We start from the raw sequence: 14,650 nt of genomic DNA on the forward strand, positions 1-14,650 counted from the left end.
TAACAAAATCTTTAAGGTTATTTACACCTTTTATATTATATAAAATCTTTTTACGTTTCTAACATATAATTTCATGTATCTATAAAATGGATTTCTCAAAGAGTCAAATTCAATTTACAAAAGGTGGATCGAGCTATATATATAATTCAACTACAACTCCCACTTTCGACACTGACAATGAACTTGCTATATATATAATTCAACTACAACTCCCACTTTCGACACTGACAATGAACTTTCGCCAAGGATGCCATATAATCATCCAACCTGTAACATTTAACACACAACATTAAAAAAAAAAAAATATTAGCGAAATTTAAATGTCTTTTATATATAAAAAGCACCAGTGAAACATCCCGACCTTTCCCCATAAGGTGATTTACATGAAGCAACCAAGTGAACTTTGGCCTTGTCAGCTTCATTCTACAATTAGCAAGATTAGAAGAGAATGAAAACAAATCAAACGAAAATAAATCAAGAAGCATTAAAGAATCTTGAAAAAAGATATACAAACCTGAGATTCATAATAAAGGCCAGCGTATAGGGAAGCATAAAAATACTCACTCTCTCGTCCTTTAGAAAACACATCTACAAGCTGAAAAGAGAAATCGATCACTTTAGGTGAAGTAATCTTTTAAAGATAGCAAGATAGCATATACTAAAAGGCATTCACAACATCAAAAGTTATTATAAAGCTTTATTACATGTACCTTTTGAGGGTCACCACCATCTTTGAACATGTTATACGCTTCTCTCATAACAGGTCTAGGATCTCTTCCAACCTGTAAAACATACACCAAGGTGAAATATTGTAATGAGAGATTCAAAATTGATGACTTTCTTTCATGGAAATTATGTATAGACCTCAAGAAATCGTTTTCTTGCTTCAGTAGCTCCATATAGTTGAGCTTCACAAAGAAAACACCAAATTGACTCCTCAGTGTCGTTTGGATTTTGTGCTACATCTATTCGGAATTGCTCTGCCCCTTCTTCAAACCTACTCACATTGGCCACCATCATGGTGACATTAGTAAATAAGAAAAGATGAAAATGATCAAAATTAAATGAGAACTTCTTTTTCTTCTGGAAATACCTATCAAGGTAATACAGTGAGAGCCCTCTTTGCCAAAGATCTATTCACACAATACCAATAATCAAAACTTGTAAATTACATAAGTTTCTTGTTTTCATTATCCTCGTTAATTGATTAACAAACAAGATGCAATTTCCGCTTAAACCCCAAATTGGGTATCACAGATATAAATGAGAGGAAGTGAGGAACTCACATGCCTTTTGACGAGGATCAAGTTGAATTGCATTATCGAACTCTGCTACAGACCCCGCTACATCACCCTTGATTACAAATAAAGATGATATTGAGAAGATAACAAGAAACTAAAAGCAGGAGAATGATTCGATTTGGGAAATGTGGAGGAACCTGACGAAAGAGAACCATTCCTCGTCGAATTGCGATTAGGGATTCACGGGATGAACCGGCTCCTCCTGTAATGGCGTCCCAGATTCCTGAAACTGAAGTTGAAGTTTTGGAATTACAGGGGAAATTGGGAGTGGTTGAAAAGGTTATAGTTCGAAACAAATGTGAAGGATGATGGGTTTTTGGAAAAATTGAGAGAGAAGAAGATGAGTGGTAAAAAGGGGTAGGTGTAGTGGAAATTGCCGGCGACATGCTCCGAGATACTGCCATCGACGTGCGTGTGTTGAGACTTGGGAGCGAGTGAGAAAGAAGATAAGAGGTGGATGAGGATGAAATACAAAAGTTCGGTTAAAACTCGGTTGAAAAATTAAAATTATATAGATTATGATAAAATTATTGCAAAGGGTAAAAGCACTAATGATTTTTTAAACGATATTTTTCAATAGTATAACTAGAGACATTTGGAAATGAAATTGAAAATTAAGATAACAAATGTTTGTAAACTTACTTATTAGAAGCTATGATAAATAAATTTGAAAAAAGATATGTAGTCTTTATAAAAACATGAGCAATGCCCGGAACAACAGAATACATTACCCATCTAGGCATGAGCAAATGGACTGAACCGGCCGGAACCGGCCCGATCCAGACCCGACCCGGGGAACCGGCTTCTGCCAAAATCAAGGACCGAACCGGCCCGGCGGTTCTACCGGTTCCGGTTCCGGGTCCGGTTTTTACCGGGTTTTCGATTTTGTAACCAGTCTGATTTGACACGCTTCCTTACGGGGCTTGTAACACATTCAATTTTTAACCAAATCAAACGTTTTTATAGTCTAAACTTAACTACAAAACCTAAACTACGTGTAGGAAAAAGATTCAGGTCAAAAAAACTTAAATTGAGTGAGTTATGCACATTTGAACAACAAAGTCAGATTACGTTTAATTGTTGTAAGTCTGTAACATAAAAAAATTATGATTTGACACCCTTCCTTGCGGGACTTGTAACTCATTCAATTTTTAACCAAATCAAGCGTTTTTATAGTCTAAACTTAACTACAAATCCTAATCTACATTTAGGAAAAAGATTCAGGTCAAAAAAAGTTAAATTGAGTGAGTATGCACATTTGAACAACAAATTCAGATTACATTTAATTGCTGAAACATAAAAAAAAAATTCTGATTTGACACCCTTCCTTGCCGGGCTTGTAGCTCATTCAATTTTTAACCAAATCAAACATCTTTATAATCTAAACTTAACTACAAATCCTAATCTAAATGTAGGAAAAAGATTCAGGTCAAAACAAGTTAAATTGAGTAAGTTATACACATTTGAACAACAAAGTCAGATTACATTTAATTGCTGAAACATTAAAAAAACTTCTGATTTGACACTCTTCCTTGCGGGGCTTGTAACTCATTCAATTTTTAACCAAATCAAGCGTTTTTATAGTCTAAACTTAACTACAAATCATAATCTACATGTAGATAAAATATGAGAAATCTTCATAAAAGTCCCAATATTTACGGAAAAGTTACACTTTAGTCCCAAGATTTTTTTTTGAACAAAAAAGTCCTGAAAACCGGCAAAAATTTACAGTTTAACCCTTTTTGACCGGTTGAAACCCGTACCAAATTAATTTTGGACTATTTCGTAAACTAACCTAAAATATTGAGACTTTTCTGTAAACAAAAAATATTAGGACGTTTCTCTAAACAAAAATATTAGGACTTTTCTGCAAACAAAACCCTTATTATTATTATTATTATTATTATTATTAAAAATATAAATAAGTAGTAGGAGGATACAATGGGAAAACGTGTATTAAATACACTCTTGTTTTCCATATTTCTTTCTTTTCTACAACGATTATGGCATCTTTAAAACCTAAAAAGAAATATATATTGCTAAGAATCGTAAGCTAAGAAATATATATATATATATATATATATATATATATATATATATATATATATATATATATATATATATATCATAAGCTAACAAATATACTAATCCGTTCTAAAGAATATTATTGTTAAGAATCGTATTATACCTTCAGAATATGTAAAATATATTCTGCAAGAAACAAATTTTGGTTTGCATCTTAATTTTAAATTCAAAATCAATTACCTAGGCATTGATCCATGAAATAGTTGATAAAAACTAATTCGGTCCATTTGTAACTCTTAACCAATGATCGAACACTTGGTCTGCATTACTAGCCAATTTTAAATCAAATCCAGGGGAGAACTATAACTCACAATCCAAGATGAACTTCATTATTAAAACAGAAAATATGTCAAAATAAACCAATTATTGTCTACTTAATCATAATATTTCAAATTAATAAACATTAAGAATGAACAATAGAATGAATGAACCCTTCGCAAACCACGAGTGATAACATATGTTGAATGAATCATTACAATACATTGAAAACACCATATATTTTAAATCCACCAAATCAACAAACATATTATTTGCATCAAATAGTAAATTCATATAAAAAATAATGTAGAAAAGTAATATTTTATATTGAATTGAAGTTAATTACCTTCATTAATCCACATGCCTGCAACCAAAACCTCCGTGAACGAGACTCCGAATTTAAAATACATTTCAACTTTTTTCACTCAAAATAGAACTAGTTTAATTTGGGTTTCATTACCTTCATTAATCCATATGCTCATCCCTATACCCATCTATATTAAAAAGGGATAATGACTTAAAAGGGTAATGTATTTTTCGATTTGTACATATTTGGTCACTGAGTTTTTTTCGTCCACGTTTACCCCTTCAACTTGTTAAACTGTACACATTCAGTCCTTATAACCGGTTACTCTAGGTTAGCCGGGAAAACCGACTGAATAGGGTAATATATTTTTCATTTTGTACACATTTAATCCTTAATATTTTTGTACATATTTAGTCCTTAACATTTTTTTTGTTTCAAAATAAGTCTTTTTTTTGTACTATTTAGTACTTATGAATGATTTCTTTAGATGTTTTTCACGATATTTTACGTGAGACAATCATTGATGAGGTATTTGGGGTTGTTGATGCTTACGAACAGTAATCATAATTGATTTTGGGCTTATGAATCGGTAATTGACGGAACAACATTGAATTGGACATCCAATCGAATAATATGAACATTAATCGGATTACAATATTATGAGATTAATATCAAGAGAACGGTAATGGATTTAGAATGTTTTTGGGCTAAATCTAATTCAAACAAACAAATATGAAATTGGATCGGGCTTTGATCAAAAAAAAATTATTGGATCATAACAAGTGGGTTTTTCAAGAAAAAATTGATCCAACGAGTCAAATGATCACAAATAAAAAACGTAACGCACGATTCAATGAAATTAACAGAGATCATAGAGAGAGACTCACCAAAAATGCTCCAATTGTGACAAATTTTGCCAAACCGAGAATCGTTCTTCAAAAAAATCACGTTAATATTTGAATACCCACTCTGATACCAATTGTAGTGACTAAAGAACATGGTTTGGCATGCGGAATTAAAGATTGCACAATGAACATGGTGATTTGGGTGTTTAAGAGATGTATTGAATATGTATGGTGTTACAAAAAAGGACATAGATCTACATCTACATAAATAACACACACTCACACACTCAACTTTTACACCTCTCAAGCATACATCTACAAGTGGACTAAACCCACCTTATATAGAGGTGTTTACATGTTTCTCTCTCACTCTCTATCTCATGTCAAAAGTCTAATGTACCACACGCAAGTGGGTTTACAAAAGTCAACACATTACAGAGTTATTCATGGAAAACTTTGCACCCCAACAATGTCCAACGTGATCTCGACTGCTTGGTTGCGTAGGTCTTGTGGTTTGGCTTAGGTCTTGTATTCTGAATGTCGTAACTTCTTTATAGGATATCAGATTTTGACGACCTTATATACTCCCGTTAAGATGTAATATATTTTTACTTACGATTTTATAAAAAAAAAACATTCATACATACATTCATAAAAAACGTACGAACAGGGGCGGACGCAGGAATACATAGTAGGTGTTGCCGAAATGAGATAGGTGTTGTTGATACATGAAAAATAGGTATAAATGAAAAGAAATAAAAAAAATTCCACTGCAGACAGAAAAAATAGGTGTTGCCGATGCAACACTAGACCAGGCTAAATCCGACCCTGCGTATGGATATAAAAATCGTAACTAAAAATATATTATTTTTTAAATGAGAGTAGTCTAAATGAAAGTTGTAATAGACAAAAATATGAACGCATGAACATAAAGTTCGTTTGCATGGATATAAAGATCGTTAAAATTCGAGATCGTATGAAGAAGTTATGATGTTTAGAACACATGACCTAAGAAACCAAGTAGTGAAGATCGCGATGGACATAAGCAGCAAAAGGCCCAAACACCTCATTAATGAATGTCCCATGTAAGATTTCATGAGAAAAACCTAAAGAAATAATTCATAAGCACTAAATGAGTACAAAAGCAAAAAAGACTTATTTTGCAAATATATATATATATATATATATATATATATATATATATATATATATATATATATATATATATATATATATATATATATATTAAGGACTAAATGTGTACAAAATGAAAAATATATTACCATATTAAGTCATTTTTATCGGCTAACCTAGAGTAGCCGGTCATAAGGACCGAATGTATACAGTTTAACAAGTTCAAAGGTTAAATATGGACGAAAAAAAAAACTCAGTGACCAAATGTATACAAATAGAAAAATACATCACCCTTTTAAATCATTATCCCTATTAAAACACCAATTAAATTATTTTCATATCTATTAAAACCATTATCTTTTCTGATATTTTTTTTTGTTAAAGTTATATTTCATAACTCAAAACCAAAAACTCAAAAGTAGTTGTATTGCATACATAAAATTAAAATGATACATGATATTATTAATATAACTAAACATTAATTCAACAAAATTCAGAAAACATAATAATTTTAATGCATACAGATAAATATCATGTTTTATTGGGCATGTGCGATAATAAATTGGCTTTTAAAAAAAAATACCATAAAAATTTCAAATAAAACATTTTTTGTTAAAAAAATGAAATGAAAAACAACTTTTTTTTGGTATATCTGTAAAACCGATATAATACTTTAATAAATGGTAATATATATATATATATATATATATATATATATATATATATATATATATATATATATATATATAGGGAAGGGTTATTTGGAAAACAAAAAAACCCTAAAAAAATCTTAAAAATCATAAAAATGCATAAAAAAAATACAAAGACATCACAAAACTTTTTTTTGAATTTTTTTATCAAAAAATCGCAGCATTTTTTACAATTTCGTTGAAAACAAAAAAAAAAAAAAAAAAAAAAAAAAAAATATATATATATATATATATATATATATATATATATATATATATATATATATATATATATATATATATATATATATATAGGTTTAGTTTCTATGGAAAACAAAAAACCCTAAAAATCAAAAAAATGGTAAAAAAAATACTTAGAGATCACAAAATGTTTTTTTGAATTTTTTTTATGAAAAAATCGCAGCTTTTAGTATAAAATCGTTGAAATTTTTTTGAAAAAAAACCAATTTTTTTTTATAAATATATATATATATTGATTTTTTTTTCAGCGATTTTATACTAAAAGCCGCGATTTTTCTATAAAAAAATAAAAAAAAAGTCTTGTGATCTCTAAGTATTTTTTTATGTATTTTTATGATTTTTAGGGTTTTTTTGTTTTCCAAATAACCAATATATATATATATATATATATATATATATATATATATATATATATATATATATATATATATATATATATATATATATATATATATATACTAGAAAAGTTTGAGGCCCGTGTAATTTGGATTTGTTTTACAGTTGTCTAAAGTATATTGTGCTAACAAACAAAAAATAAGATTACAATGTTATAATATCTTGCTTGAATCATCTATACCAGCCATCAAATGAGCAAAGATGAACTATGTGTTTGTTATCAAGAACATCTTCGCATGTTAAGAATCATAATTAAAAAAAAACATGAAAACAATAAATTAGAAAATATGTATTGTTTCATTTAGATATATACAAGCTACAGTACAAATTTTATTCATCACAAACTTGGTATGCATTTGGTTATAGAAAAGAAATTATCATTATTATATATAAAAGCCTTATTTTTCTCTTGACGCTAAAATAAAATTTACTGGGTTTTCTTTCCGCCACGTAATCTACCTAAAAAACGACGCCACGATCATCAAAGTCGATTGAAGAGAGGATGCTTGCGGTTTGTGTAATTTCTGATTTTCTTTTTTATATTTTTCTTTTAGATCGTCACACATGTTGGGAGACGTTGCTTTCAAGTGTTTTTCTCAGCAATCATGGGCGATTTTCATGCATTCGATGAACTGATGCACTTCCCATTTTCTCGTATGCGTCTTTATGTCGCCCCCTTCCCGTTTATGTTCATTTTGATCCGAAAATCTTTGGAAATTGACCAGATAGTTCTTCTTCTGGTGACGATCAACAACCACTTTGAAATTATTGTTGAAACAATCTGCATAACCAATTAACTTCGCATTTGATGAATTTGATTAGTATAAATTCATATCCACTATACCTCGAAGATACCAAAGAATGTGTTTGACTCCATTCAATTTTCTTCTTGTTGGACAAGAACTATATATTGCTAATAAGTTTACGATAAAAGATATATTTGGTCTTTTATTAATAGTAAAATATATTAGTGCACCAATAACACTAAGATATGGTACTTCGGGACCAAGAAGTTTTCCATGTTTTTCACAAGTCCATAATTGGTCCTTTTTGGCATTTAAGTGCCTTACCACCATCGAGTTATTTAATGGATGTGAGTTATCTATATATAAACCTCTTAAGCACATTTTCTAGATAATTGGATTACTGTACAAAAACTCCATTTTTGGTGTGCTCAATTTAAAGATCCAAGCAAAATTTTGTTTTACCAAGATCATTCATTTCAAAATTTTCTTTCAAACAAGAAGTGGCATTTTCCAATTCTCTAGGAGTTCCAATTATGTTCAAATCATCTACGTAAACAACAATTATGACAAATTCTGATCCAGATCTTTTTATGAATACACATGGGCTTAATGGATCATTTTTGTAGCCCTCTTTTAACAAAAATGTACTTAAACAATTGAACCACATATGACCACATTGTTTCAATCCATACAAAGATTTATTTAATTTTACCGAATATACTTTTTGAGAATTATAAGTTTGTGCTTCTGGCACCTTAAACCCTTTTAGGATTTCTCTAGTTTTTCATGTGTTGCCAGACTTATTAGATAAGTAAAAGTAGTTGCATCAACCAAAGGAGAGTACGTTTCTTCATAATCAACTATGGGCCTTTGGGTAAAATCTTGTGCAACGATTCTTGCTTTATATCTCACAAATTCATATTTATCATTTATTTTAAGCACATATACTCATTTGTGTCCCACTGGTTTTACTCTGTTTGGTGTACGGACTACAGGTCCAAAAACTTATCATTAAGCAAGAGAATTAAGCTCTTTAATGAATGCATCTTTCCATTTTGGCCAATCTTTTCTATTTCTACATTCATCTATAGATTCGGGTTCAAGATCCTCATTTTCTTCCATAATCTCGCACGCAACATAATATGAAAATTATCGTCGAAGTCTATCCTATTTAGGTTTCATTTATTCCTGTCATGACATAATTTATTGAGATCTCATTCATTTTTTTCGGGTACCTTATTTTCTTTTGTTGTATCATTGGGCTCTTCTAGAGCTTCATTAATATTTTCAAGAGATTTTGTTTTCTCTTTGGACCATCAATTATATTTCTCCATTTCATTTTAGTTGATTTTTATCTTTGGAACTGGTTGGTTTTCCACGCTTCATGTGCCTTAGATTCATTTGTAGTTGTATTTTTTTTCCTTGTGGGATATCAATTCTAATTGGAGCATTTATAGTTGGTACATGAGGCTTTGTTACTCTCTTAGGGTCAGTAAATACATCTTGCAACTGATATGCTACATTTTGTATATGAATTATCTTTTTCAAGTTCACATTGACTTGAATGAGGATCTAAAAGTAAGAGTGATAATTCGTTGCAATAGATTTTATTTTCCAGTTTCTTTATTTCACCCTCTAATGTTGGAAAAACCGATTCTCAAAATGACAATCGTCAAATCTAGTTGTAAATAAATCTTCAGTTAATGGTTCTAAATAATTTAATATAGATGGAGATTCATATCCAACATAAACTCCCATTCTTCCTTGAGGACCCATTTTTGTACGGTGAAGCGGAGAAATGGGTACATAAATTGTACATCCAAACATCCTTAGATGGGAAATATTTGGTTCCTGACTGCAAACCAGTTGAACAGGAGAGAACTTATGATAAATAGTTGGCATGATGCGTATACGTGATGTTGCATGTAAAATTGCATGCCCTTATGTCGATTAGGAAGTTTATAATGCATTATTAATGGTTTTGCAATTAATTGAAGGTGTTTGTTTAACAACTTAGCTAGACCCTTTTGCATATGAACATGTGTACCAAGATGTTCAATAGTTACCCAATTTACATGCAATATTCATTAAAAGCTTGTTATGTAAATTCTCCAATATTGCAAAGTCGAATTTTCTTAATTGGGTAATCGGGAAAATATGCCCTTAGGAGGTTTATGTGTGCAAGTAATCTTGCAAAAGCAAGATTACGACTAGATAACAAGTACACCTGTGAATGTATTTGGTTAAGAAAGTTAACTCAACATATTCGCCAGAATTGTGGTCTAACTTCTAACAGGGATGTTCCAACCATACTATATGAAGATAATACGACTTGTATAGCTCCATTCAAGGAAAGATTTATCATAGGAGACAGAACCAAGCATATATCACCCAAGTTCTTTTTCACTTATGATCTTCAAAAAGAGTGTGGCATCAACATCCAGAAAATTCAATCAAGTAACAACGTTCCCGATTTGTTCACTAAATCACTTCCTATATCCAAATTTGAAAATATGGTGCGAAACATTGCTATGCGGCGCTTCAAGGAAATCAAGTGATGTGCTGATCACGGGGAGTTGGAAACATATTGTACTCTTTTCCTTAGTTATGTTTTTCCCACTGGGTTTTCTTAGCAAGGTTTTTAACGAGACAATTGTTTCCAATACCTATTAATAATCATGTACTCTTTTTCCTTAATAAAGGGTTTTTCCCATGAAGTTTTACCTATTAAGGTTTTAACGAGGCATGATACAATCGTCATTTAAGGGGGAGTGTTATGAAATATTAGTTTGTGAATGACCATTGGATTCCCCATTCCTCCCATAACTCTCTTTCATTATTTAGCATTAGTAACAACCATTTCAATGTATTTTATGAGTGTAATAATGCACCATCATAATGTACATTCATCTTTCATATTATTATGGTTGTATAAATAGTGAGCCATGTGTATTAGAAATTTGATGATTTCATCACAAGTATTGGAATAAAAGTTATCTCCACTCTCATGTCTTTCTTTACTCTATAATTTATCTTGTTATTTGATCATATTTTATAACAATCCATACATTTATCTTTTTAAAATGTATTAACCCTACATGGAAGATACATATTTTCAAATTTTCTTATTTTATAAAGCATTTCTTTAAAATAAGCCGTTAAAGAGTATGTTACAAGTATATAATAAAATAAGAGACATGTTACCTAAAGTATAGCTCGACTTATCGGTGATTATAGGCTTATACCACAACTCTTAAATATAGACTTTGAACGTGTCTTTATTAAAATAGAAACTACAAAAATATTTTTAAATGTAATTTGTCTTTTTTTAAAGGGCTTCAACTTACAACGTAAGAGGTATAAAGACTACATTGGTATCATATGAACAACTTTTTACTCATTAGTCCTTATTTTGAGCCATGCATTAGGTATCTGAAACACCCTATGTGTACAAACAAGCAAGTGTGTTGCTATTTTTCAGTTTCATGTGCCATATTTTCTGTATCAGTGAAATAACATGATAAACATTATGCAACACTAGGTCAAGTTATTTGTTGTGACAACAATCAAATTTTGGTCAAACGAAGTCAAACAAAGTCAACAAGCCAAAACCGGTCAACCCAACTAGTGCTTGCATAGTAGGGCAAACTCTACGTTTACTAATGTGCAACTCTTTATTTTAATACAAAGTTATCACTTAGAGGTTTCCAATGTTCAGAAAATCTAAATTCTAAGAGGAGTAAGTGATGTAATAACTCCATAAAACACCTTTAAGTACCCTTCGGGGTTGTATTACATTCATAACAAGGCGTAACGGTGTTTAAAATCCTAGCGCTACGTAGCAAAACTCCATTAAAGGCCACAAGAAAAGTCTCTTTCAATCTCTCTATCTCTATCTCTCTCTCTCTCCCAAATCTCTCTCAGACTTTTCCATAAAAACCGACATCAACCCATCTCTTCCTTTGTCGAAAACGGCTCAAAACGGATGGAGAAAACCCAAAAGAACAAGCACATTTCAGAATACACTATTTATTTCCGGAGCCTCTCCTCTTGGTCCGGAACCCTCTCAGTCCAAAATCCTCTTAGTCCTGAATGCCTTCTCAAGAACCGGACAATCTCGCTCCGGACCTTCTGACTTCGGAACATGTTGATTTCGGACCTTCTAAGTAAAACCGGACAACTTTGCATGCCCCAGAACCTCCTTCTCTTTCAGAACCTCCTCATCCGGACCAACCCGCTTCGGAAGGATTCACACCAGACAAGCTTCGCATCTCGGAAGAGTCATACGACTCCGGAAGCTACTGACTCCGCACCTCCACTCCGGAACCAAGGATGAGTTTTGGAATTTACATATTTGGCTCCGGAATTGGCTAATTGACTCCGGAACCCTCGCAGATCCGAACCCCATTTCGGATTTTTGTCAATTACGGACTTTTTAGTGATTTTAAGTGATTTTGACTTCGGAAATTTCCTCAGACTTGCAATTTTCATGACTTAAACTCTCCAAACTCCTATTTTATGCCAACCATGAAGAGTTAGAGCACCTTTTATTACAAAATATCTAAGACTCATGATTTTATTCAAGAGGTAATCACCCACTCTATGACAACTTTATTTCACTATTCCTAAGGTACCTAGTTAAATCCATATCTTTCTTCCAACACTCCACCAGATTTTCTTACTCAAATCCACTCATTAGATCTTCAACCTTCACCTATAAAACCCCACCCATATCCTCTAAAAGCACATTTTTTTTCTCCTTCCACTTTTCCCTCTAGAACTCGAGATTTTCCCCAGGAAGAAATTATTCCTACTTCACTCTTGGTAAGTTCTTCATCATTATTCTTGAATATTCTTCACTCCTACATTCAAATCTCGGATTTCTCATTCAAATATCGTCCTAATGGTTCTTAGGATCTTCAAATCCTCAAGCTTTCTCCAAGTGTTCTTGACTTGGAAACCTATTTTCTCCAACATCCATCTCAGGGAATCACTCAAGGTGAGTTCATACCCCCTACATTTTCATGTTTTCTTCAAGTTTTAGGGGGGGGGGGGAATACAAGTTAAATCACCTTAACACAACTCAAACTCATACTTCAGCTTTTCACAGAAACGTTGAGTTCTATTCACGGACTGTTTTGACCATCTTAAGCTTAGTTTCTTTAAAAACTATTTAATATGCAACTATTTCAGGTTTATACATTTCTAATGACTACTTGGACATATCCATACGATTTTTCTACAATTTATGGCGATTTTTACAAAACTGCCTATCATTTCAGAGACGAATTCGGACCAATCTGTGAATATGAACATTTTCACACAAGTTAGAGATCACCAAAAATCATAATTAAAATTATGAACAAACTAGACACAATTTCTAAACTCTCAGATTTTATGGATTCAGTTTTCAACTTAGTATGATTTCTCTGTGATTTTTCTAAAGCAGTGCAGAAAATGTTAAAAACTAGTTAAACAGTTTACAATATTAACAACACTTTGTAACATGTTGAGCAAAGTGTATAACAATAAGTTTCTAAATGTTGAATGTATTTCTTGATAGTTTAACATCATAAACAGAAATTAGTCATTCACAATAAGGGTTTTTCATTCGTTTCCAACATATACAATAAACTATAATAGGTATAGTTTATGGATTTTACATTACAAACATACTACATAAAAGGGGATTTATTTCCAGCACAGAAAATGTTTTACGTTCAAACCACACATAAGATCGTTAACGTAAATTGTGAGACAATTCTTCATTGTACTCTTAGAGTATGGGTTAAAATTCCTATAAGTTATAACCAGAGTCTCTTGTAGGGAGATCGTGATAATTGTATATAGATATATATTGGGATTGACACCCCACACCTTGCTGCTAGCTACAGTGGGACCTGCAGGTCTACGGGTGACAAATGTCATAACATTCTGACGTCTGAAAAACGTTGTAGCAGGTTCATCTAGTTATAGTATGGTTATAGCGACTCACATAGGGAGTTAACAAAGCATATAGTTTACAGGAATTTCTACCTTGAAAAGGGGTTTTATCTATTTAAAACTACATACATCATTACAAGTACGAAACACACACATACATTCGGTCTTGGGATTTAAGACTAGATAACATTTTATAAGGAAAATATTGGATTTTTCTTGAGTGTACATTACATTTACAAACAAAGGTTTTCAAACTCTACATCCAAAAGCTTATGAATTCACCAACTTAATTGTTGACACTCTTTCAAAACTACTTGTATTCTCAGGAAATTGGTGAAACAGGTAACCAACTGCTTTTGAGGAATGGACACAAGAACGTAAATTAATACATTTTTGTCATCATAATGTAATTGATTTTGAAACATGTAATTCGTACTATGGTGTAACCTTTTCAATTATATTTATGAGGGTTGTGTTTGCTTTGGTCACTATCATACTCGTTGTTATGATACTGTACATGAAGTCATTCCCACCCCCGGACGTTTCCGCCATCCTTGGTTTGGGGGTGTGACAGATTGGTAGCAGAGCCCTGTTTATAGTGAACTAAGTATAACGAACCACATAAGATATACCAACTATAAACACATTGGGACTAAAACTCTCTGATTAAACATTTTCATACAAC

At 31.6% G+C, this 14,650-nt stretch overlaps 1 protein-coding gene across 1 annotated transcript; it reads right to left on the reverse strand.

Moving 5' to 3' along the window:
- Positions 1-69: 69 nt before the first annotated feature.
- On the reverse strand, positions 70-1,780 carry LOC145124715 (Tetratricopeptide repeat (TPR)-like superfamily protein). Its single transcript, XM_079060163.1, has 8 exons — positions 1,439-1,780; positions 1,287-1,353; positions 1,094-1,133; positions 865-997; positions 711-782; positions 515-595; positions 362-423; positions 70-267 (listed from the first exon to the last, which is right to left on the reverse strand). The coding sequence occupies exons 1-8, from the start codon at positions 1,703-1,705 to the stop codon at positions 204-206; spliced, it is 786 nt and encodes a 261-aa protein (XP_078916289.1). The 5' UTR covers positions 1,706-1,780; the 3' UTR covers positions 70-203.
- Between the last annotated feature and the right edge of the window lie 12,870 nt (positions 1,781-14,650).

The sequence above is a fragment of the Lactuca virosa genome, chromosome 7, assembly GCF_052849685.1.
Source record: "Lactuca virosa cultivar CGN04683 chromosome 7, Lactuca_virosa_CGN04683_v6, whole genome shotgun sequence".
Taxonomy (NCBI): Eukaryota; Viridiplantae; Streptophyta; class Magnoliopsida; order Asterales; family Asteraceae; genus Lactuca; species Lactuca virosa.

What these genes read in the sequence shown, in the direction of transcription:
- LOC145124715 (XM_079060163.1), bottom strand. Translation starts at nt 1,705, where the DNA reads ATGGCAGTATCTCGGAGCATGTCGCCGGCAATTTCCACTACACCTACC. An exon ending in TGATCCTCGTCAAAAGGCAT is followed by an intron (nt 1,134 to 1,286) that starts GTGAGTTCCTCA and finishes TTGTGTGAATAG; the next exon opens with ATCTTTGGCAAAGAGGGCTC. An exon ending in CAAGAAAACGATTTCTTGAG is followed by an intron (nt 783 to 864) that starts GTCTATACATAA and finishes TATGTTTTACAG; the next exon opens with GTTGGAAGAGATCCTAGACC.